Consider the following 26,215-nt stretch of genomic DNA (forward strand, 5'->3'; position numbering starts at 1 on the left):
GGTATTTTGAACCTTTCACTTATTATTGAAATTATCCTTTGCAGGGGGGAGGGGGGAGGATGAGTAGCTATATAAATTTGATAAATAAATTATATAGTTTATCCAGCCCAATACTTCTCTAGCCCAATATTTCAACTACCAGAATTCCTCAACTATCCATGCTGATGTTGCCAAAGTTGAGAGACATTGCTCTAGCCACTCCATCAAAGGCTCTGGTTTTCACCAAAGGAGAAAGAAAAACCTATTTTGCCAATAAAATAGATTAAAATAAATTATATTATCTAAGCACCCCCAGTATTTATTCATATGTTATATTCATAGCCCACTGAAATCCAGTTAAGGATTCTCAGTGGTTTACAGATATAGATATTAAAATGTTGATTGCAAAAATTTGGTTTCAAAACAAACAAACAAACAGGAAACAAATAATAAATTGCACCAGTCCCCAAATTCTTTATGAAAGAGCTTTGTTCTAAACCTGTGTTTCTCAAACTTGGCAACTTAAAATGTGTGTACTTCAATCACCAAAATTCAGCAGCATCTCCAGCATAACTGTGGTGGAGCAGTGGTTAGAATGCAGTAGCGCAGTTCAGCAGTTCGAGTCTCACCAGCTCAAGGTTGACTCAGCCTTCCATCCTTCTGAGGTTGGTAAAATGAGGTCCCAGAATGTTGGGGACAATATGCTGACCACGCTTAGAGAGGGATATAAAGGACTATAATGTGGTATATAAGTCTAAATGCTATTGCTATAACCAAGGTCATGATGTAAAACAAGGTGTCATCACCCTACTATTAATATAAAAAAATCATTGAATTACCTCCCCTAGCAGCTTCACATAAATATTAAAAAATAGGGGAAGAAAACTGATCCCTATGACATTTCAGCAGTATTTGATTATTTTAAAAAAAACAATGCATTGAATTATATTGTTTTGTGGTGCTTTGTCTCAAGCAGACTGTCAAGTGGACCATTTTTAGTTTCTCCTCCTACTTCCCATCATTTTTCAAGACTCATTCCTTTATGTATTGAAAAAGAAATCCATCAGAATTAAAGCAGTACACATGCAGAATAGAAAACTGTAAAAAGAATAGATTTCTACCTGCATGTAGAAAGCTTTTAATTAAAAGTGCAGCTGAGCTGATTAACTTTAGCCAACTCCATGGGGCTACAGAAATCTGGTGCTGCTACAATTCTGTTTTTTAAATCAATCAAAATCAGATGAAAAAAAAAGTTGTACACCACTAGTCTGAACCAATTTTTAAGTATGTTACCTATATTCTTTGAGAAAAAATGGATGAGGAAAGGGAAGGAATTCTGATTATTTTATAGAACAAAAACTCATAGGAAAGCAAACTTTATTTTTTTAATTTAAAAAAAATCACTTTCAGGTCTATCACAGAGCTTGATCTTAGCTATGCTATTTTTTGAAGAACTTATTTTCATGGGCAAGTGGGAATAATAGCAATAGACTATTTTTTCTCTCATTTGTTTGCTGCTAAAAATGGCAAAAGTTTGAAAATGCTACCTAGAAAATTGCATGGATGTGCCCAAGTAATTGCAAGGAGCCAAGTCTGACTTTGAGATCTTATATATTTATGTTTGTGTGTAAATAATAGCACAAAGCTACTACAGGCAATACAAAAATAATAATATTTTATCCTAAAAACATATTCATATGGTTTATTCATAAAAAATATTTCCATAAACTTCAGAAAAATCATTCATTTGTTGGTATATCTCAAGGAATGATACTGTAAGATTAATAAAGTAAATATTTAGTATTCAATGTGTATATAAATATTTATGCAACAATAGGTTTATGACTTATGATCATGTCATTTTGTAATGTTTCAACTCTGAAAAGCGAAGTATGAATTATTTACAACTAATCAGTTTAGGGGTGGGGAGGGCAACAGTACTATGGTGTACTCATTGCAAACTGTAAAAAAAAAACTATCTATGGCTTTTCACAGCCATAAAGTCTTCAACAGTTTAATCGATTGCATCAAAAATAAAACATAAATATCAGCATTAGGCTGAGAGTTCACCCACCCACAAGAACAACGTGGAGCATGGGTTAGATAGTTTTCTTCAATGATTTATGCTCTTTTGACATTCCGTAAAGCAGTTAAAACAGCATTAGTCCACCATGCTTTTAATAGTTTATGGGTGCCCATTGGGGTGGGTGTGTTAATAATTTTAATATGTTGCTTTAAATAACATTGAACAACAAGTTCTTTGACTGGAGCAGGTTACAAAAATTGTAGGCAAATTAAACCACAAGTATAATTTAAATCCAAAGAAAATTGTTGATAACCATTTCTAATTATTATATTGTTCTAAATAAGTTTTCATTAAATTCTCTTAATTTTGCTTTTAAATGTTAAAAACTCCAAAGTATCTTAGACTATGAGTAACAGGTGCTTTATTTCATTCTTGGGCTCTTGAATTCAGAGACATATCTCCCCCCCCCCCCTTTAAATGCTGTTTAGAGAAAAATCAAACGAGAAACTAATAGAATGTTATTCATTAAAGCCCGGCATGTTGCATGATTAGTATATTGTCAATAAGGGACAACATATCAATTTTCCAGGATATTGTACATGCTTTCCAGAACTATTGGAAAAGATGTTCTATTATATTTAAAAGTTAAATGTGGAAACAAGAATAAATCACATTTGCTTTGTGTTTTAAATAAAAACTGAAGCGACTGCAGTAGAATTTCCAACAAACATAAAACAAAAATAGAGGTAATAATATGGCTGATTATTAAAGCCACACAGTGGTTCAGTTTCAATTCCAAAAATATGTTTTCAAGCTCATGGGAGCACAGAGTACCGTCTGCAACTCCTTACAGCAATTCTCCATACTGTGTGCTCTCCTAAGAGAGGCAATGAAGACCAACAATAAAATATCTGATATAGGAAATGAACTAAAACAACTATATTAATAACTAGTCTTGACAGGTTGCAAGATTACTAGAAGAGAATAATGGTTTTAATCCAGATAATGCATCTTCAAAACAGAGAATCCAATTTAAAATCCTTATGCACTGAGAAAGCCTTGTGGCACTTCAGGTACAAATCAAAAGCTAAAATTAACTTGGGGCTTATCATTATGCTCAGAAAGGACATGCATATATAACTGAATGACAATTACTTTAGCACATTTACTTGAGAACATGCTGAGTTACTTACTTTGGGGAAATGCTGCACATTCTCAAGAGTGTTAATGAATTGCTGTCAGAGAGACTGGGAAACTGCTGATTTCTGAACTGAAATCTATGGAGAAATCTTTTTTCTTAAGACTCCCCAGCAATCTTATTGAACAGGCATCTACAACTGCTGCAAATTCTCCCAAGCACAGCCATCCCTCAAAATGGTAGCTTTGGGGAAAGGATAAGCAGTATGAAAGAAGAAATGCATATTCCCATGTTCATTCATAATACTGCAGATAAAAATTTTGTGAAACAAACGCACTACACCAGGGGTGTCAAATACGATTTCACTGAGGGTTGCATCAGGATGGTGTTTGATCTTGGGGGGCTGCGGTGGGTGTGGCCAGCTCATCACTCATGTTGGGCCCCCGAGATCTGTTTTTGGCTGCAACAGCCTCCCTGCAACACAGCCCTCCTGAGCTCCATTTTCACTGACAGAGGCACCACGGGCCGGTCCTTCACTGTTTCCAGGGCGACCCCTTAGGCCAGATCTAAGCACCCCATGGACTGGGTTTGGCCACCGAGCCTTGAGTTTGATACCCCTGCACTAGACAATTGCAGTGACTAAGCAGCATTGCCAGGTATCTGAACTCATGTCTCTTGTGTTCTTCTAAGAACAGAACATGACACATTGTTCACTTAAGTGTATCCAACTCTAGGCAGAAAATGGACATCTTAGGCATGAGTAAGATTTAGAAACCCTCGTGCCTATTAGAGAAAACATCTGGCCTACACAATGTTGACATCAGCTGCAAGAGGCTGAGGTGCATGTTGTGATCTTCTATTTTCCAAGCGTAGGGCATGAAATGTATGTTATGTTGAGTTAGTACATAAGGATTTGAGAAATACACCCAAGGACAATACCTACAATAATGAAAGCTTATAATTAAAATGAAAAAAAAGCAGTCACACAGAGTTCCATTCTCAGATCATAATTCTGCAAACATCTCAGAAGAATCTGGTTCCGATAAGAGATCCCTCCAAAACTAGAAAACTTGCTGTGTATTTCTAGCTAATCAAATACTGAATATCATAGTTATATCCACATTATATATCAATGTGTGATATTTTACTTGTCTCCGTATTCCTTCTCACTTTGCCTGGATTCTTAAGAACTCATTTTAATTGGCACTGGCAATATGAAGTAACAAGGAGAAAAAGTTATACATTTTACCTTGTTAAATAAATCAGACAGAAAAGCACCTTACCTCAGTCCAAAGATATGAGACTGCTCATAGTTGAATAATGAATGGATTTTAGCTTCAGTGTTAACAACTATAAGCCTGTCAATTATATCCTGAAATACAAAAACTGGTTTTACCAACTTTTGATCGTCATTGCTTCAGTTGCTGTTAGTCTTTAAAAGCTCTGTTTAAAGTATATGAATACTTGATGAAAATACCTTTAAATGTTCTAGGCTTTAAATACTGACCTCCTTAGTAACCTTACCTTTATACAAAGACATATTTATAGGGAATGGTCAAAAAGACAAGATGATAGCTGGGACTCTGTGACTGAAACCCCATCCTTTTCTTATAGGTCACATGATGATGTATATAACAAAGGAACAAATTTCTATAATGTGGTCATGAGCCCACTACCATACTGATTTTTTTGACAGATAGACATATATAGATAACAGATATATGGACAGATGAGTGGGTGGGTGGATAGGTTGACAGACAGACATATATAGATGACAGACAGACAGACAGACATAGATGACAGACAGCTAGCTAGCTAGCTAGCTAGCTAGATGATAGACAGACAGGCAGGCAGGCAGGCAGAAAGACAGACACGCGCCCACATGCGCAGACACACACACACACACACACACACACACACACACACACACACACACAGAGTCCCTTCTGATTTTAGGTCGAGAAATGAAGCTGCTTTTTAAAAAAGAAAAATCCAAAAGATCTTTCTAGCTGAGTTATCTATGACCAAAGCAGAAGTTTCAAGCAGAAGTTTCAAGCAAAGTAAGGTAAAATCACAATTTTTTGTCTGCCAAGACCAATGAAAAGAAGCCAAGGATGTCTAACTCTTAGCTGGAAACTAGTTATAAAGTGTATTTATTTAGTTATGCAGGTTTCCCCATATATATGATTTATATTATATAAATAACTTTCTTACCATAATCATACCTACCATTTAGGTGGCATATTTGTACAAAGACAAAAGAAAATAGCTTTTGCAAATTAAACTTTTAATATGATTCTGGGAAAAAAGCATAAGTGTAATCTGCACACAGACTGCCCTCATGCTGCATGTAATAAAACTACAAAAATCATATTAAAGATTTATCGCCAATGTAGTAGAAAATCAAAACATCACATTTTTTATCATTCCTTGCAAAACAATCATTCCACATATCTTTTTAAGATGATAAGAAAAAAAAAACTACTTACAACAACATTTGTAGGAACTTCACGAAGAGAATACTCTGCTTTATTAGGTATCTCTTGATCACCTATCAGTTCATAAACAGCAGGGCAGGACAGCAAATTTATCAGAGCTAGGAAAAACTAAGGAGGATAGTGGTACAGTTGACAAGACAATAAGAATGGTGATTCATTTAAAGCCTTTTACACAAGCATTACCATTTATTTTGGGAAAATGTATAAAATATCCAAAATTTTATCACACCACTTTTGGTTTCAATTAAAGCTTTCAAGACACACATAGAAAAAAAGAGAAAAGAGCAAGACTAACAATGGGTAATTATTTATTAATGAATTAATTATTTGCAGGGGGCCTTCCATGGATTATAGAGTAGGAGGAATTAAATTCAATACCAATCAGGCAACAAGAACTCTTAACTTTCTGAAATCAAAACTACCATATTTTTTGGAGTATAACATGCAGCAAGGTTTTGAAGAGGAATTTTTTTTAAAAAAAAAGGTTTTGCACTCTGCAAACCTCCCAAAAACAGGCCGTTTTTCGCAAAAACGGGCCTTTTTTTAAAAAAATGGCATGAATAGCCCTTAGGCTTGTAGAATGCTCCTGGGAGCTGGGGGGGGGGCAAAATTGAGAAAAAAATGGCCCGTTTTTCACTCATTTCTGCCCTCCCCAGCACCCAGGAGCACTCTGAAAGCCTCCTACAAGCTATGTACGGCCATTTTGGTGAAAGGGGCGGAGTTTCGGGAGGCAAAAAATGCTGCATTCAGTGTATAAGATGCACCCAGATTTTCAACCTCTTTTTTGAGGGAAAAAGGTGCGTCTTATACTCTAAAAAATACGGCAATTCCTAGAATTAAAACAGATTTTTTAAAAGCTGGTCACTTTATATAAGGGATATGCAACATATATGAAGATATAACAGCGCCCCCCTCCCAAAGAATAAAAATATGGTTACAATATATTTAAAAGACCTGGGTAAGAAATCACATTCCTTAATTGTAATGACAAAACCTGTCACGGCTTCATCAGCAAGCCATTCTATATTCTAGACCTGCTATAGAAAAAACTAAATTAGCTGTTGAGTTAGCAGAATTAGCTGTTGAGTATGGCAGTAGACCTGCAAAAAATACTCTCCTGGAAAAAAAAATACTCTAGCAAAGATGGCAGGCTGCATGGTCTAGGCCAGGGGGTGGAGAACCTTGGTCCTTTTATGACTTGTGGAACCATGCTGGCTCAGGAATTCTGGGAATTGAAGTCCACAAGTCATAAAAAGGCCAAGGTTCCACATCGCTAGTCTAGGCAGTCCTGTAAGTAATCTGGGTCCAAGCCATGTAAGATTTTAGTGAGCTTGAAAAACAAACACACTCTGCTGTTTCCATACAGGGATTATGAAACCTGTCCTGGACGTATAACACAATCCTGCTGCCCTATTCCATACTACTTCCCCTCAGACATTTTTTTTTGAAGGGGTGTCTTTTAACCTTCCCTAACATTGGGAGGTTATGTTATCCTGGCTAATTGTAAATTGGAATTTGTTGTTTGTGAAACTGGACAATTATTATGTTTTAGTTGTTGGCTTTAATTTTGTATGCTGCCCAGAATCACTTCTGGGAGCAGGAGGCTTCATAAATTGTTTAAAATACAGAGAAATAAATCTTCCAGGCATTCATTACCAGTGTATGTAACACCAAGTCTAGGATTCATCACATTCACAAATAGTTGTGACTTATAATAAATGCTCTCCTTACCACCATGTGCCAATCTAATATCAAGATTGGTTCCGGGAGACCAGTTGTGAACCTGGTCAGGAGCATCTCCCAAATTCTGAAGTTTAAATGTTGATACATCCAGCTACCTCTTGTCTCAACTAAAGAATACTAAACAGACTCTTCTATACTGGGAATAACACTGGCAAAAATTGGTAGCATATAACCCCTATTTGCTCCTTAGGTGGCACATGCCACTTAGAGGCCATGGTATTTTCCTTCCTTCCTTCCTTCCTTCCTTCCTTCCTTCCTTCCTTCCTTCCTTCCTTCCTCCCTCCCTCCCTCCCTCCCCTCCCCTCCCCTCCCCTCCCCTCCCTCATGGACTGTTCAAAAAAATCTTACAGAACAGTCTAAGGACATAATAAACTGGCCAAACTCTTTTTACTCAGCTTACAGAACCCTTTTAAAAACAAAACACACATATTCTTACACTCAACATAGAAGCTGGCCAAATAAAAATCAGTGAAGGAAATTATTGCTGTATTGCATAAGAATAAAAAGTGAGGCTTGTAATAGAATGCAGGAAAGAATTTAATGCTTCACAAAGCAACAGCAATTTCATTTTACCGCAGGAGTAGCCATTTAATATTACTTTGCAAAATACACTTGTTTACATTCTAACAAAGAACATATTATTTGCTGAGTGATGAATATTTCTAAAACAAAAAGAATCATGATTTTATATGGGAATCATTTTTATCTGGATAATTGTTTTTATTTGTGGTTGTTAGTAAATGCATTTGGTATTATAGCCTCTGGCTGAAATAATAAAACAGGATTGATACATACTAAAGCTAAAAATATCCTGAAGTGATTACAGATAACTGTTCTTGAAACAATTTTGTTTCTACACCTTCATATGCTGTACTTTGAAAATATGAACTCTAAACTGAGTATTTTTATTTGAATTATTTGATTTATTTAATTGTTCATTTACATAATATATATGAGCACCCATCTCTCAGCAGTGACTCTGGGCAACTGACAAAGATTAAACCCCAACAGTTAAAAAGAAGTTAACGTGTAGGCTTTTCGGTTTTATGTAAAGTCCTCTACTAAGATGAGGCACATACATGGACTAGTAACTTTTGATGTCCTAGTATCAAATTAAGAAAATTAGAAATGTCAAACTACCCAAGGCTTTCCTCAAGAAAACATGAGACATAATACATTCAGACTGAACATTCACAGTAGTCTTTGTGAAGAGAAGAAAAGAAATCAATTCACCTTTTGACAGCTTCGGTCAATTGGATCTACTGGCGTTGATCTGGGGTGAGTCATTCGGACATCATCTCTTCCACACTCCAGAACACCCCACAACTCAGTAATAAGGGCCTTTATAAATCCTAGGAAATAATGGTGTGTTTTTTTTCAAAAAGACACCTATCTACTAAAATATTACAATTGCTAAAGGGCAAAAAATGTTCCTCTTCATTCTTGATCACTTACTGTGTGGGCATGCATGACCTTTGAGGATATACTTAGAAGATACAGGAAGAAGGGCAACAGAAGGAATGCTTGCATAATGTTGAAATGTGGCCATGGAACTTAGCAAACATCTTAAAAACAGATAGCCAGGAATATTTGCTTCATCACTTGGAGTGTTTTCCCTTATTAATGTTAATCCGCCTATCCTACTATACTCCTTAAAAATACCATCATATTTCTTTCTGAACAATATAATATATATAATTTGGTACTAAGTTCCTAATGTTGAGCCACGGTGGTGCAGTGGTTAGATTGCAGTATTGCAGGTTAACTCAGTGCTCATTGCCAGGAGTTTGATTCTTACCTGCTGAAGGCTGACTCAGTCTTCCATACTTCCGAGGTTATTTTTATTAAGTTATCTATTTATTTATCCAGAGAACCACCACTCCATATTCTAGACGATAACTTTACATACATTTCCAATAAAGTTGGTTCTTTGTTCTCTTCCATCTAATAAATCAATGCACCTATTTTATGAGCCATGGTGGCACATTGGCTAGAGTACAGTACTGCAAGCTACTTCTGCTGACTGCTGACTGCCTGCAATTTGGCAGTTCAAATCTCACCAGGCTCAAGGTTGACTTGGCCTTCCATTCTTCCGAAGTGGGTAAAATGAGGATCCAAATTGTTGGGGGCAATGTGCTGACTCTGTAAACCGCTTAGAGAGGGCTGTAAAGCACTGTGAAGTGGTATATGTCTAAGTGCTATTGCTATTAACTGTAACATCTGGATTTCAAGTGGATTTTCTATTTCCAAACCAGGTATTCAGTTATTATTAGCTTTCCTCTTTTCTTCCTGCAAATGTTGAGACAGTCTTTAGTGCAATCAAATGTCACTTATAAATCTGATGTGACCCATTTATATGTCTGGGCACTCTCCTTCACTGTTTTTAAAACTACAATAAGACATGATGCAAAATAATCAAAGGCTCTTTTCCTCAAATGTTCCTCTTCAATCATTATCCCTGAAGATAAGCTCTGGAGAGCCAAAATCTCACAACCATTTGTAAACCTTAACTTGGTTTAACAGAATAAATGTTATAGATTCTGAGTAGCTCAGTGTCCAGACATGCAGGGGGGGGGGGGGGGGGGGAATTGTGTACCTGATTTCCATCAGTTAATATACCATTATTTAATTATAGATCTTTCCAAGACAGCCAAGTTTAAAAAAATAAATATTATTATCCCATACTTTCTGTGAAAGGACAAGGGAGCATGCAGAATACTTGATAAGAATTGATTTAAAGCATCCCCGCCTCAAAGTGTCTGCATGCTGCTGCTGCTGCATCCAGACATATACAGCAAACAAAGGTCCTCTTTTAACTGGTGGCTTGCTCCTTTCCAGCATTTATTTGCTGTAAGCAGTTCACCAAAGATATTTGATAGGTTGCTAAAAGCATGGAAGACCTGTTCTGTTTAAGAACAGCTGAAGCATCTATAGGACTACCATGAATTCAGTATAAAGAAAGAGTACAACATAAGGAGAAGAATCATGCTTACTGCAAAAATTGTTGGGTATTTGCTTTATAAAAAAAGAAGGATCATGGACAATGGGGGAAAAAAGATTTTATAGAAGTTGAAGGCTTCTATAAAGAGGGTAATCCTAGAGATCTGGTTGGCTGGACAATGTGAGGAAGCTGACCAGGTATTTGTCAGTGGACCTGGAGTTAGTCCTATTGTTAGGCAAAATGGGTCTTTCACAAGGGCAGCAGAAGTTTATTGTTAAAGGAGATGGAATGAGGAGGTATCAGCTAACAGAGGATGGGAACATTAGGTTGCAACTGGTGAGGAAGTTTCTATTTGATTTAGGTGGGATAGCAGAGAGGTTCTATCTGGGACAGGAAGAGTCAGTTTGGGCCTGGTGGGAATTGGGAAAGAGATGAACTGGGTTTGACCATGGTGATATCCAAAAGGTGATATCATAAACTTGCAAGAACAGCTTAGCAAATACAGTGAAGATTCCATTACACCAACGAAGTAATCAAGCACATTTTCTTCTTCTCCATATACCGGATAGTTTACATGACATTAACTACAGTTGTGTGCTAAAGCCTCTATTCCAGAGAATACTGAAAAGTTCCATACAAGGAACCCTGCCTTTTTTTTTGCACATTTCTGATTACATATAACCAACTGGATAATACTCACACATCTATGAATTATCTATGGGAATATTTTGTCTATTTCAATGCAATGCTGCCCATAATTGCAAATACACAGAACATGATTCATGTTCTTTGGTCTCTTGAGCTGCTGAACTCCCTCTTTCCCTTCCCTCATGGTACTTTTCCTCCTCCTCTACATAAAACTAGAAATTACCCTCAGGACTAGCACAAAATCAAAGGATAATCAAATAAATAAACATAGAATATAATTATCAATGTGGGAGAGATGTTCTGATGTAGAGAGAAATCGGAGTTACATTATTGAGCTTTAATTACAATGATGTACAATAAAATGATATCAAGCAAAACAAAATTACCCGAATTTTGTAGAGCTGCAGCCCCAGGGGCAGTTGCAGCTACTTGTGAAACAATTACTCCATAGCCAAACTTTTCACATCCACTCACCTGGTGCAAACAAGAGAATATGTTAGCCCCCAAACATATCATTTTCACAGAATTAGCATAACTTAATGGACACAATAATTAGTAGTGGATTTTTGCATATACATCTCTTGTTTGTTTGGATTTGATAATCAAATGCATCATTAGGTTCTAATTAGCATTCTGAGACCAACAAATAGCTTTGGCAGGAAAAGGTTACAGTGCAAGCCAATCAAGTTATTAGAGTAAGCAAAATAATTGTTTTTATGAATTTTTGTTCCAAATATATATTTAAGAATCATAATGCCAACCTGGAGATTCTTCATGAACCTGTTGAACATGAAGGTGACACATTCAGTGACTGTTCCTGTGTTCTGTAAAAGGAGAAGACCTTTCGGTGTGGTAGCAAAATTTAGCAAGTCATCCAACAACGTTTCTTCTAATACAATACTGAGAGAGAGGGGAAAAAAATCAAACACAGTTCTCTGAGTACAATAAACAGCAAAATAAACCAAACACTTCCTTCTCCCATAAAAACTGTAATAGCACTTAAAGCTTTGTTTTGTTTTTCTTATACAGAGGACGTCTTTGTAACATGAAAGACATATGCTATTCTATTAACACATAATATTTGTTATGAAAATGTTTCCCTTCCATATTGCCTCTGTTGCCCAATCCACCATCTGGTTGCAATTAATTCATGTGCAAAATCATCTGCATATCCATGTCTGTTCTACCTACACTGCAGCTGTCTCCCCTGAAGGTCCAACATTCTCTAATAGGCTTGGCTATTAACTCTGCTAAGCACATTTTCTCCCAAGCCCAGACAACAAAACTCCCCATGTCTTCAAGTCAGATTTTTTATTTATGGTTACGAAAACATCTTTATACCTCTCTTTACTGAAAGGAATCTGAAAGTGATTTACAAAATCCTTAATCCTAGAATTAAAATTTAAAAAACACACACTCCAATCCACTAAAAGTAAACATTAGTGACAGAAGGCCTATTTAATAATGATTTTGAAAAAAGACTCCTAGAACTAATGACAAAGGTAAAGGTAAAGGTTCCCTCACACATATGTGCTCATCTCCATTTCAAAGACAAAGAGCCAGCGGTGTCTGAAGATGTCTCCGTGGTCATGTGGCTAGAAGTGACGTGTGGTGAGCTTCATGGCCAGTGAGGTGAAAAAAACCTCAAGCTCCAATGCTCCGAACTCAGAGGCTGGATTCAGACAACATGTGCACACCCGGCGTGGGTTTCCACTTGCTTGCGTGATGAGCGCTCCCACACACCTGCATCTTGGAAGCGGAGCCAACTGCGGGGAGCCCAGCCAGCCATGGGGGCTTAGCCGACATACTGGGACAGAAGCATGCTCTGCACGTCCCGCAGAGAGTTGGCTTCTGCTGCTGCTGCTGCCGCTGCTTCCCCCCTCAGTAACTTTGATCCAGGAGGGAACAGCCTCCCTGTCAATCAGCCACATGCCAGCGGAGGGAGCCCAATCATAACCCTAGGCGGCCACATTTCTGTTGTCCAAAGGCCCGCCCTTCTCTGGGTGTGTCCAGGCACTATAATATCCCAGCCCAGCTGACAGAAGCCTCCTAGCCACCTGCAGACTAAAGTCCAGCATGCTAAAGATCACTATGCGGCAGTTGGAAACTGTTTTGTTGCCACCTGCGCGGTTGCACACCCGCACAGCTTAGAGGGAACAGTGGTTGTTAGTAGCCACGTAGTAGCCTTCCATGCCTGCCGACTTCACCTGATGCCCAGAAAGTGCTTGCAGGCAGGCAGGCAGGCAAGCAGGCGGTCAATAGCTTAACATTGGACTAACAGCTGCAGATAAAAAGGACATGGTGGGGATTCCATGAATGCCCTCAGAAGGGAAGACGAAGGGGGTGGTGGTTATGTGTTCAGGATTTGGATGGGTCTCCGTTGAACGAAACCACAAGTTCCTTTTAAAGCGAGGTCGGGGGAGGGGGCAGAGGGGAGAGCCAGCCAGCACTGCAGTGGAGCTATGCAGGAGCCTAGCAAAGAGGGTAGCCGTGGCGGCTGTCCCTAGCTCAGCAGGTTCCTCAACGGCTCACCTCTCCGCACCCCCTCCAAGCCTCTGTTTGTGGCCGGCATCCTCCACCCACCCCCACTCCTACCCCTCATTTGGCCAAGGCGCCAAAGCCTTTGATCTGCTTGCTGACACAAACACACACGACTCGGTTGCGACTGCTCCCCTCAGGTGAGAGCAAAGGATGAGGAAGGCGGGGAGGGGGCCCGGGGGCGCCTCTGGCTTTGCAAAAGGAAAAGGCAGGAGAACCGCAGCCCTTAACTTCCACAGCCATTCTCTCAGAGCTCGCTTAGTGCATGAATAATTGGCCTGCCCAGAGATGCTTCTCCTCCTCCTCCTTCCTCCCTTCTTCCCCCACCTCCTTCTTTCCTTCCTTCTCTTTCTTCTCCCTTCACGGTTTTCTCTCTCTCGCTCATCTGCAACCGAGAAATTCAACCTGCAGTGAGGAAGGCTTTAGCTCGCTTTCCCTCTGCAGCCGAGGAAATGGAGTCTCTGCCCTCCCCGCTCAAGCAGCGCAAGACATGATTTGCTGCTCCCAGATCAGGAGGCGGGAGAATCACGTGCCTCCTTTGCATACGGAATTTTTTGCTTTTTAACCCTTGCTTAACTCTTAAAAGGTGAAAAATTTCTTATGCAAAAGAAGCCCATAGTTCTCTCGCCTCCCCCTACAGTTAACACTAAGCAGACTCAAAGTCACTGTGACTTGGAGTCTGGCAGCAACTACCTTGGCCTTTTTAATTATTTTAAAAATTCTTTCCTTTTCCTCATGAGACTGGTGAGGCCCCGCCTCCCCTGCCTCCAGTGACTGCACGTTTCTGGTGGCTAGCATGACTAAACGCTGAAGGCACACAGAATGCTGTTACCTTCCCACCAAAGGTGATTCCCATTTTTCTACTTGCATTTTTACATGCTTTCGAACTGCTAGGTTGGCAGAAGCTGGGACAAGTAACGGGATTCAAATTGCCGAACTGCCAACCTTTCTGATCAACAAGCTCACCGTCTTAGCCACTGAACCATCTTGAAAAAAGACTCCTAGAACTCATGACTATTATAGCTCATCTACTCGGTATTAAATTATTCCACAGAGACAACCTACTTTCTTGTCCCCGGCAAGTAGAAATCTGCAAATTCAGTCATGAGGAGCAGGACCTCTCAAAGATATTGATATTACCAGGGATTAATTGAAAAATAATGTTTAGGGCATCTGAATTGTACCCTGTACTTTGAGTGGCAAAAAGAAAGCAGGATGTTTTAAAAACAGCGTTCATTCCCATATTCAAGAGCGGAAGCTCTTGTTTTTATGAGGATGAGGATGACCAGGATGGGGATGATTTGATTCAAGAAAAGAAGGTTCCCGAATGTAGATCACATGATGATAAGTATAATCCAGTGTGACAAACGAACCACCTGAGTCAATTCTCAGATTGATATAATTTAGGTGAGACTGGTGTGGGCCCACAGCTAAATTCATTGCTTCAGAATAACAACTATCTACATCGGTCGTCGCGCGGGTTAACAAGGGCTGTGGCGGATATTGAGGTCCCTGGACATCCGTCGACAAGTGGGCTACAAGTGGACCAGCCAACAAAACGACAAAAATATAGTGCAGATGAGAACCGTGCCATAATGGCCTGTTACTACAACTCAGAGCCAGAAAAAAGAGATTATTTAAAGCGAATGTATGAATTATGGAAACAACAATATCCAGATTCAAATGATAGTGAACAATGACTAGCAGATCAAAGGCGATTTATTATATGGAATAAAGTCTTTAGTGAAGTTGAACTTGAGGAAATTCAGGCAAATTGCAAAACTAAAAAAAACAACATCACAAGTGGAAATAACTGATATTCAAAACACAACTAAAGACATTGTAGTAGAACTCCCAGAAGAAGCTGTTGGGGAGGAAATAACAACACTACCACCAGAACCAGTTATCACTGAACCAACTGATGAACTAACTCAAAAACAAAAAGAATTGAAGGATAAGATCATGGAGCATTTTCTGCTTAATGAGGAAAGGCAACATTTACCATCATTAAAAACTGTGCCTCAGAAAATTTTGGCCTCTATCATGAAAATGGTTAATGCAGTGTTTTCAACAATTGAATCAGGATCCATCTTGGAAACGAACCAGTTAATGTACAGCGCAGCTGTAATAGTCACTAATGAACTAGGCATTAAAATCAAAGTACCTAGTCACACAACGGAGAAAGCATCAAAGCCAAAGTGGAAAATCTGATTAGAACAAAAAGTCAAAAAATTAAGGGCAGATGCTAGCAACTTAAAGAACATGCATGAGCAATGGCTTAAAAACAGCAAAATCATACATCAGCTAATCAGAAGATATAGATTGGATACAAGAAACATCAATGAAGCTGTAGAGATTGTAAAACAGCAGATAACAGCAACAGCTAGAAAAATTGAAAGATATGAGGCACGAATCATCCAATATAAACAAAATCAGCAATTTCGATCAGACCAACGGCGTTTTTATCAAAGTCTTAATGTGAATGGTGACACCAAAAGTGAAAAACCAGAAAAGCAGGCCACAGTTGAATTCTGGAAAGAACTGTGGGAAAATGCAAAGGACTACAATAAGGAAGCAAAGTGGAGACATGACTTTGAGAAAAGCATTGGCAACAAGCAAATGCAAGTATTAGAAATAACAACTGGGATGGTCAAAAATCGAGTAAAAAAAGTAAAGAATTGGACATCACCTGGAAATGACCAATTACATGGTTTCTGGCTCAAATATCTGACCGGTTTACAAGCAATATTGGCCAGGCAACTGAATGAAATTTTACAAAATGGTCAAATTGATGAATGATTGACAACTGGAAAAACATACTTGATTCAAAAGGATGCAACTAAAGGAACAATACCTGAAAACTACAGACCAATAACATGCTTGCCAACAACCTTCAAATTACTCACAGGCATTATTGCAGATAACATTATGGATTATTTGGAAACAAATAACATCTTGCCAGTAGAGCAAAAAGGCAACAAAAGAAGGAACAGGGGCACAAAAGATCAGCTCCTAATTGATAAAATAATATTAGAAAATTGTAAGAACAGAAAAACGAACTTGAATATGGTCTGGATTGATTACAAAAAGGCATTCGACTCATTGCCACATAGTTGGATCATAAAATGCTTAGAAACAATTGGCATTAGCAAAAATATTACATCCTTTACTGAAAAGACGATGAAACAATGGAGAACTGAGTTGGCAGTAGGGAATGAGAACTACAGAACGGTTAATATCAAGCGAGAAATTTTCCAGGGTGATTCACTTTCACCTCTTCTCTTCATCATCACGATGATCCCACTATCGGTAATCTTAAAAAAAATATGAAATTAGGCTACCAAACAGCCAAGGAAGCTGAAAATTTTTTGCATTTATTATATATGGATGATTTGAAACTCTATGGAAAGTCAGAAATAGAAATCCAATCACTGACAAACATAGTCCGATATTTCAATGCAGTTTGGCATGGAAAAATGCGCCACTGTATTTATAAAAAGGGGCAAAATCACTGCATGTGAGGGAATTGAAATGCCCAATGGCCAACTAATTAAATGCAACAAAAATGAAGCCCACAAATACTTAGGCATTCTGCAGTTGGATAACATCAAGCATGGAGAAGTAAAAACCATTGTCAGGGGAGAGTACACCAACAGAGTTAGAAAAATTTTGAAATCTAAATTGAATGGTGGAAATACAATCAAGCCATAAATACCTGGGCAATACCAGTTATAAGATACACAGCTGGTATAGTTAACTGGACACAAGCTGATTTGGACATTTTGGACCGAAAAACCAGGAAACTAATGACAATGCACTACAGTTTACATCCACGTGGTGATACTGATAGACTACACCTGCCACGAAAATCAGGTGGCAGAGGATTATTACAAGTGAAGCAAATAGTTGAAGAAGAAAAACATGCACTGGCTGATTATTTAAAAGAAAGTCAAGAACATTTATTAATCGAAGTAAAGAACAAAAATCTATTGAAGGTCCAACAGACGAAACAAGAATACAGAAAAGATGTGATAAAATCAAGAATGGAGAGTTGGCAGAACAAAGCATTGCATGGCCAATTTCTGGAAAAAATACAAGATAAAGTGGACAGTGAAAAAACTTGGTTATGGTTAACAGCAGGTACATTAAAGAAAGAAAGAGTCACTAATCCTGGCTGCGCAAGAACAAGCTATCCGCACAAATGCCATTAAGGCCAAAATCGAAAAATCCTCTGATGATGCCAAATTCAGACTTTGCAAAGAAGCTGATGAAACTGTTGATCATATACTCAGCTGCTGTAAAAAAATAGCGCAGACTGATTATAAATTGCGGCACAATTCAGTAGCACAAATGATCGATTGGAATTTGTGCAAAAATATAATATTAAAACAGCAACAAACTGGTGGGAACATCAGCCTGAAAAAGTCATCGAAAATCAGATGGTCAAGATCTTGTGGGATTTTCGCATACAAACGGACAAAATACTGGCCCATAATACACCAGACATCACACTGGTTGAGAAAAATAAGGTTACAATCATAGACATAACCAATGCCAAATCCGGCGAAACAACTGGCCGCTGTGATACAATTGTATAATAATAATAATAATAATAATAATAATAATAATAATAATAATAAAACTCCGCCGTTGCCGGTCCCAAGCCCGGATGAGAAAGGAGGAGGGTTGGGGTCAGGTTGGCATCTGGTCCCGTAAAAAACCCCCCGCCAACCCATACAATATGGTGAAAAAAACAAATAAGAATTCCATACCGCATCGGTCGTCGCGCGGGTTAACAAGGGCCGCGGCGGATGTTGGGGTCCCTGGACATCCGTCGACAAGTGGGCTACAAGTGGACTAGCCAACAAAACAACAAAAATATAGTGCAGATGAAAACCGTGCCATAATGGCCTGTTACTACAACTCAGAGCCAGAAAAAAGAGGCTATTTAAAGCGAATGTATGAATTATGGAAACAACAATATCCAGATTCAAATGTTAGTGAACAACGACTAGCAGATCAAAGGCGATTTATTATACGGAATAAAGTGTTTAGTGAAGTTGAACATGAGGAAATTCAGGCAAATTGCAAAACCCAAAAAACAATATCACAAGCGGAAATAACTGATATTCAAGACACAACTAAAGACATTATAGTAGAACTCCCAGAAGAAGCTCTCGGGGAGGAAATAACATCACCACCACTAGAACCAGTTATCACTGAACCAACTGATGAACTAACTCAAAAACAAAAAGAATTGAAGGATAAGATCATGGAGCATTTTCTGCTTAATGAGGAAAGGCAACGTTTACCATCACTAAAAACTGTGCCTAAGAAAATTTTGGCCCCTATCATGAAAATGGTTAATGCAGTGTTTTCAACAATTGAACCGGGATCCATCTTGGAAACAAACCAGTTAATGTACAGCGCAGCTGTAATAGTCACTAATGAACTAGGCATTAAAATTAAAGTACCTAGTCACACAACAGAAAAAGCATCAAAGCCAAAGTGGAAAATCCGTTTAGAACAAAAAATCAAAAAATTAAGGGCAGATGCTAGTAACTTAAAGAACATGCATGAGCAACGGCTTAAAAACAACAAAATCATAGATCGGCTAATCAGAAGATATAGATTGGATACAAGAAACATCAATGAAGCTGTAGAGATTGTAAAACAGCAGATAACAGCAACAGCTAGAAAAATTGAAAGATATGAGGCACGAATCATCCAATATAAACAAAATCAGCAATTTAGATCAGACCAACGGCGTTTTTATCAAAGTCTTAATGTAAATGGTGACACCAAAAGTGAAAAACCAGAAAAACAGGCCACAGTTGAATTCTGGAAAGAATTGTGGGAAAATGCAAAGGACTACAACAAGGAAGCAAAGTGGATACATGACTTTGAGAAAAGCATTGGCAACAAGCAAATGCAAGTATTAGAAATAACAACTGGGATGGTCAAAAATCGAGTTAAAAAGGTAAAGAATTGGACATCACCTGGAAAGGACCAATTACATGGTTTCTGGCTCAAATATCTGACCAGTTTACATGCAATATTGGCCAGGCAACTGAATGAAATTTTACAAAAGGGCCAAATTGATGAATGGTTGACAACTGGAAAAACATACTTGATTCAGAAAGATGCAGCTAAAGGAACAACACCTGAAAACTACAGACCAATAACATGCTTGCCAACAACCTTCAAATTACTCACAGGCATTATTGCAGATAACATGATGGATTATTTGGAAACAAACAACATCTTGCCAGTAGAGCAAAAAGGCAACAAAAGAAGGAGCAGGGGCACCAAAGATCAGCTTCTAATTGATAAAATGATATTAGAAAATTGTAAGAACAGAAAAACGAACTTGAATATGGTCTGGATTGATTACAAAAAGGCATTTGACTCACTGCCACATAGTTGGATCATAAAATGCTTAGAAACAACTGGTATTAGCAAAAATATTACATCCTTTACTGAAAAGGCGATGAAACAATGGAGAACTGAGTTGGCAGTAGGGAATGAGATCTACGGAATAGTTAATATCAAGCGAGGAATTTTCCAGGGTGATTCACTTTCACCTCTTCTCTTCATCATCGCAATGATCCCACTATCAGTAATCTTAAAAAAAATGAAATTAGGCTACCAAACAGCCAAAGAAGTTGAAAAAATTTCACATTTACTATATATGGATGATTTGAAACTCTATGGAAAGTCAGAAATAGAAATCCAATCATTGACAAACACAGTCCGAGTATTCAGCACCGATATTTCAATGCAGTTTGGCATGGAAAAATGCGCCACTGTATCCATAAAAAGGGGCAAAATCACTGCATGTGAGGGAATTGAAATGCCCAATGGCCAATTAATTAAATGCAAAGAAAATGAAGCCTACAAATACTTAGGCATTCTGCAGTTGGATAACATCAAGCATGGAGAAGTAAAAACTATTGTCAGGCGAGAGTACACCAACAGAGTTAGGAAAATTTTGAAATCTAAATTGAATGGTGGAAATACAATCAAGGCCATAAATACCTGGGCAATACCAGTTATAAGATACACAGCTGGTATAGTTAACTGGACACAAGCTGATTTGGACCTTTTGGACCGAAAAACCAGGAAACTAATGACAATGCACTACAGTTTACATCCACGTGGTGATACTGATAGACTGTACCTGCCCCGAAAATCAGGTGGCAGAGGATTATTACAAGTGAAGCAAACAGTTGAAGAAGAAAAACATGGACTGGCTGATTATTTAAAAGAAAGTCAAGAACATCTATTAATCGAAGTAAAGAACAAAAATCTACTGAAGGCCCAACAGACAAAACAAGAATACAGAAAAGATGTGATAAAATCAAGAATGGAGAGTTGGCAGAACAAAGCACTGCATGGCCAATTTCTGGAAAAAATAAAAGATAAAGTGGACAGTGAACAAACTTGGTTATGGCTAACAACAGGTACATTAAAGAAAGAAACAGAGTCACTAATCCTGGCTGCGCAAGAACAAGCTATCCGCACAAATGCCATTAAGGCCAAAATCGAAAAATCCTCTGATGATGCCAAATGCAGACTTTGCAAAGAAGCTGATGAAACTGTTGATCACATACTCAGCTGCTGTAAAAAAATCGCGCAGACTGATTATAAATTGCGGCACAATTCAGTAGCACAAATGATCCATTGGAATTTGTGCAAAAATTATAATATTAAAACAGCAACAAACTGGTGGGAACATCAGCCTGAAAAAGTCACCGAAAATCAGATGGTCAAGATCTTGTGGGATTTCCGTATACAAACCGACAAAATACTGGCGCATAATACACCAGACATCACACTGGTTGAGAAAAATAAGGTCACAATCATAGACATCGCAATACCAGGTGATAGCAGGGTCGCCGAGAAGGAACATGAAAAAATCGCAAGATACCAGGACTTAAAAATCGAAATTCAACGACTATGGCACAAACCAGCAGTGGTAATTCCAGTGGTAATTGGCACACTGGGTGCTATTCCAAAAGCACTGGAATTACATTTAAAACAGTTAAAAATTGACAAAATCACCATCAGTCAAATGCAAAAAGCCGCACTGCTTGGATCTGCACGCATATTACGAAAATACGTTACGACGTCCTAGGCCCCTGGGTGGGGCCCGACTAGTAACCAATGCCAAATCCGGCGAAACAACTGGCCGCTGTGATACAATTGTACAATAATAATAAAATAAAATAACCAATGATTAATTTTCTGACAATTATTACCAAAACCAAACAGAAAGACGGGATCTGATCCATTGGATAAGCTTAAGACACTTAAAGTAGAAAACAAACAAATGAAATCCTAGAAAATTTTGGCTCTGCTTATTCATGTGACGTCCTTATGGTATAGTACTGCCTATTATAATCCTCCCCACCATAGATACAAGTGCATGCTGTATCTCCACAAACTACTTATAGCATATTGCTGGCATTTGTTTGCATTGATAAACCAAAATCTAGAGATGTACTTTCAGCATGAACTGTGTTTTCATCATCTTTCTCTCTACCTGTTTCTATGCGGCTGCTGCTAGGTTCCTCCTGCCACGGGCCCCCAAAAATGAAGGTTCTATGGCTTCATTTGTGATTTGTTTTCATTATATGTGTTAACAGGGAAATCTAGTCTATTTTGCTCCTGACAGAGCAAAAAGTGTATGCCAGAACAAAAGAATGTTTTATGATTCTGAATTATTGAGAGAATAATAAATCAGTCCTTGATTCGCATGTAATGCTAAGCAAACAACGGATGAAGAAACCTGACTTCTTTGCTTCTTATAAGGAAGAGCCATTACAAGCATACAACTCATTCCTCATAACTATGACTTATGATTAAATGTAAACACGACCAGGTAAGATTCACGGCTTTTTTTCTTTTTTGTTATTGCAAACTATACAGAAAAGACATGAGTTATTATGATCTAAAGAAAAACATTGATCTGCAAATAGATTTCCCAGGAAACCCAGACAAGAGGATTTGTTTGACCTTCAATAGACAAAATTCACCCTGCAAATGTTTTTATATTGAAAGCACAGAAGGCATTATATGGGCAACAAACCTGTTTTAAACAAGGCATTAAAAATGCTTTTTGTAGGATTTGAAAACTAAACATGTTTTTTAAATGATTCTTTATATAATGATTTTTTTCTTAGCACCAATACTTTGTATAAGATACTAAAAAACAATATAATTGCTCTCCTATAATTTGACAGTAATATGATGCTCACATTTTACACATAAAGCTGACATTTTTTTTATTTTTAAAAAAAGCAGTGGTTACAATTGCAATGGGAAGAATCAACCATTGTTAACCTAAGTGTAGAATACAGATCACTGCCTTGGCAAATGTCTATGGAGATTCTCAGTCATCCAGGTCATGGCTGTCCCAAAGGTTCTATTTCAAAAGGCAATTGGAGTTTCTTTCTTTGTTTGTTTTTTTTGAAGACATTTCACTTCTCATTCAAGAAGCTTCTTGGAGATCCATCTGTGTCCTCAAGGTCATCTGAATAGTGCAAATGGATGTAGAACACCCATTGTAAACACAGTCGTTTCAGCAGTTCAAAAAATGTTCCATACCTATTTGTACTATTCAAGCGACGCTGAGGGCACCGATAAACCTCCAAGTGCCCTCAATGACTTTCCAAAAGAGTCTAATGACCGATGAGTACAAAGAATACAAACCCTTCCATTCCTCACCATTCAAGTCAGAACTGAAGAAGCTTCTTGGATGAGAAATGAAATATCTTCAAAGAAAAACAAAGACAATCCAGTTGCCTCTTGGAAAAGTTCCTTTGGGACTGCCTTGGAAATACGTATATCATATACGGAATGGAATCATGAAACATAGGCATAGACGTACATAGTAAGTGGTTTCAATGGCTGCTAATGTCATTGTGAGAAAGTTATATAGATTTGTAGAAATATGTAGATAGACAAAGAAGGGCAGGGCTCAAACCCTGGCATCTTTCTGACCACTTTAAGTGCATCAAGTTGGGATATAACCATCATCATCATCTCCCCCTGAATTGGAATTGGAAAATCTCCATTTAGAATTTAGAATTTAGAATCCTTGAAAACCACTATTAACGAACAATGACTAGCGGTGCTTATAGCAATTTCTAGGGTCCTATGAATTCACATATAAAATTCATGAGTTCTGGAAAACATTGAAGCAACCCAGCTAAAAGTAAATAAATGATCATCATCTGCAAATGCTGATAATTATGTAAGCAATGCGGCATCACTCTTAAATAAGACAAGTCAAATTTGCCCTTGTTCTTCCCTAAATAATTCAAAGTATCCACTGCACAGTTGAGTCTTCAGATTTTGCACAGCAGAATCAGAAAGTCACCAGGCAGGGTGAGGTGAAAAGGAAGAGCAGTAAAAACCAAGAGCAATGTTGATGACATTAAAAAAGAAAGAGACTAAATGCATTCTAACTGAGAGATGAAGAAAAAAGGAGTAAGAAAAAGCAAAAGTTGTAAGTGAAAAGATGTGAGGAGAGCTGAAAATCAAACTAATGGAAGCTGTACCAGCAAAATAAAGTAGCTAAAGAAAAAAAATGAGAGATAAGCCAAAACTGAATATGAGTAAACCAGAAGTATTAGATACAAAGACAATTAAGCAAGAGAAAGTACTGTGACACTAAGCCTTGTACTATTACATGCAACATTTAAATATCTGCAGCCTTAGTAACAACAAATTACACTAAAAACTCTTTATTAGCAACAATATCAATTTTTAAATGCTATCCTAACTACATACCAACATAAAATCACTTACCAACTCTGAGATTCTTGGTTTACTGAAGAAACAGTGTCCACCCCAGCTATAGGTGTTGGAATTCTCTCTGAAAGCAAACTAGACTGTTGAATGATAAAAAAAAGGAGCAGAAATTTGGATCATAATATAACAAATTTAAGCACTAATGAGCAATAAAGCATGTTAAATTAAAATACGTAGAAATAATTTTTCAAACGGAAATTTTTGTACCCTTTATTCAACTGAATAAGAGTGCCATGGACGCTCAGCAGTTATGATGCTGGGCTTGTGGGCTGGAATGCTGGCAGCCCAGGTTCGAGACTCAAGCACCATACAATGGGGTGAGCTCCTGTCCTCAGCTCCTGCCAACCTAGCAGTTCGAAAGCATTCAAATTTGAGTAGATAAATAGGTACTTCTTTGTTGGGAAGGCAACAGTGCTCCATGATGTCATGCTGGCCACATAAGTGTGGAAATGTCTTTGGACAGCACTGGCTCAATGGCCTTAAAACAAAGATGAGCACTGCCCCTACAATCAGCAAAGAATAGGACAGTAAAATCCACAGGGACTTCTTTACCCTTAAAAAAAAATGCAACTAAATTCTGTAATTGTGTTTAGAAAATATTGTTCTGGTTTTTATGACTACTATAAAATAAATGGGTACTTAACAATTGAACAAAAAGTTGTAACTTTTTAAAATCTTGTCAAAGCGACATTACAACCACAGTAGCAAATTGGGCTTCTAAAACTCAATTTAATTGGGAGGAGTTGATGCCTATTATTCACAACTGTCTGTTTAATTAGAAAATATGTCTCCATGGTGACTTATGTCAGTTGTATGATGATATCATTAGGCTAACAATGTAAATCTCCATGGACATTGGGTATCTTGTTTTCAAAGCAAGATGTAGCTAGATACTGTAAATTGAGGTTCATTATACAAAAATGACTGCAAACTATATCCACTGCTTTATGCCACAATTATATAAAGTGAGTAACAATACCCTCCTTTGTTATAGGACAATCATGTCTCAGGAAAAAAGTAATATTTTATTCCCTTGATAAAGTTTGTATTTGGGGAGTTGTGGTACGGGTGGAGTTATGGCAATCTTTATTCCTGGTAATGCCTGGACAAATTTTCTGGCCAAGATTTTGGAAGTGGTTTGCCTCTGCCTTCTTCCTAGGACTGAGAGAGAGTAAATGGCTCAAGTTCTTAAGGTGGGATTAAAACTCAGGATTTCCTGTTTTCTAGACCAATTCCTTAACTATTACACCAAACTGACTCTAAAGTATATACTACAATGTGTTTATATGAAAAGTGACATTTCGGAATACATGCATCCATAGTAGAACTTCTCTACAAGAACAAGTATAAGGCTACCTTTTTCCAAGCTTCAGCAATAGATTTATGTAACTGGTAAGGTAGCAGCACCTCTAAGCCTTCACAGGTACTATACATTTGGCGGCATACAAAGATATAAGCTCCTTTGAGGACTGGTAACATCTCAGATGCAGACGAAACAGAAATATCTTCATCAAGAAGCTTCTTTGTAAACTGGGCAATAACATGTGCGCCCTTCAGGCTAGAGACAAGACAAAATGTTTAAAAAGCAGTGGTCAATTAGCTGACATAATATGGATGCAGGAATTTGACTCGGTGTCGATAGAAAAGATGGGGAGTGCAACCTTCCAGCTTTTTTGTCCCTTCCTAGAGATCCCAAGATCATCAAATCAAACAAATAAGATTGCATCATTATTATATCTGCAGAAACAAACTGATTTACTAAGTGTATTTCCAATTATAGAAAGTCTTCCACTCGTATTAGAATCTTTTCACAACAAAAAAAATCCAACAAAATATACTTCAATAAAATGAAGGAAATCCCTCTTTTCAATACCCCAAATGTACAA

At 37.9% G+C, this 26,215-nt stretch overlaps 1 protein-coding gene across 4 annotated transcripts in view; it reads right to left on the reverse strand.

The window, feature by feature from the left end:
* LOC116506985 (protein broad-minded-like) overlaps nt 1-26,215 on the reverse strand; it is a 93,007-nt gene that overhangs the window by 32,444 nt on the left and 34,348 nt on the right. For all 4 annotated transcript variants that reach the window (XR_004255121.1, XM_032214885.1, XM_032214886.1 and 1 more), the window contains exons 17-23: nt 25,686-25,887; nt 24,327-24,409; nt 11,735-11,873; nt 11,360-11,447; nt 8,618-8,736; nt 5,633-5,749; nt 4,427-4,515 (exon numbers count right to left, since the gene is read on the reverse strand). Coding sequence is in view for 3 of the 4 variants with exons in the window: in XM_032214885.1 (XP_032070776.1) it covers nt 4,427-4,515; nt 5,633-5,749; nt 8,618-8,736; nt 11,360-11,447; nt 11,735-11,873; nt 24,327-24,409; nt 25,686-25,887 (837 nt within the window). In the remaining variant the exon portion in view is untranslated. The remainder of the gene's footprint in view (nt 1-4,426; nt 4,516-5,632; nt 5,750-8,617; nt 8,737-11,359; nt 11,448-11,734; nt 11,874-24,326; nt 24,410-25,685; nt 25,888-26,215) is intronic.

Source organism: Thamnophis elegans, chromosome 4 (genome assembly GCF_009769535.1).
Source record: "Thamnophis elegans isolate rThaEle1 chromosome 4, rThaEle1.pri, whole genome shotgun sequence".
Lineage (NCBI taxonomy): Eukaryota > Metazoa > Chordata > Lepidosauria > Squamata > Colubridae > Thamnophis > Thamnophis elegans.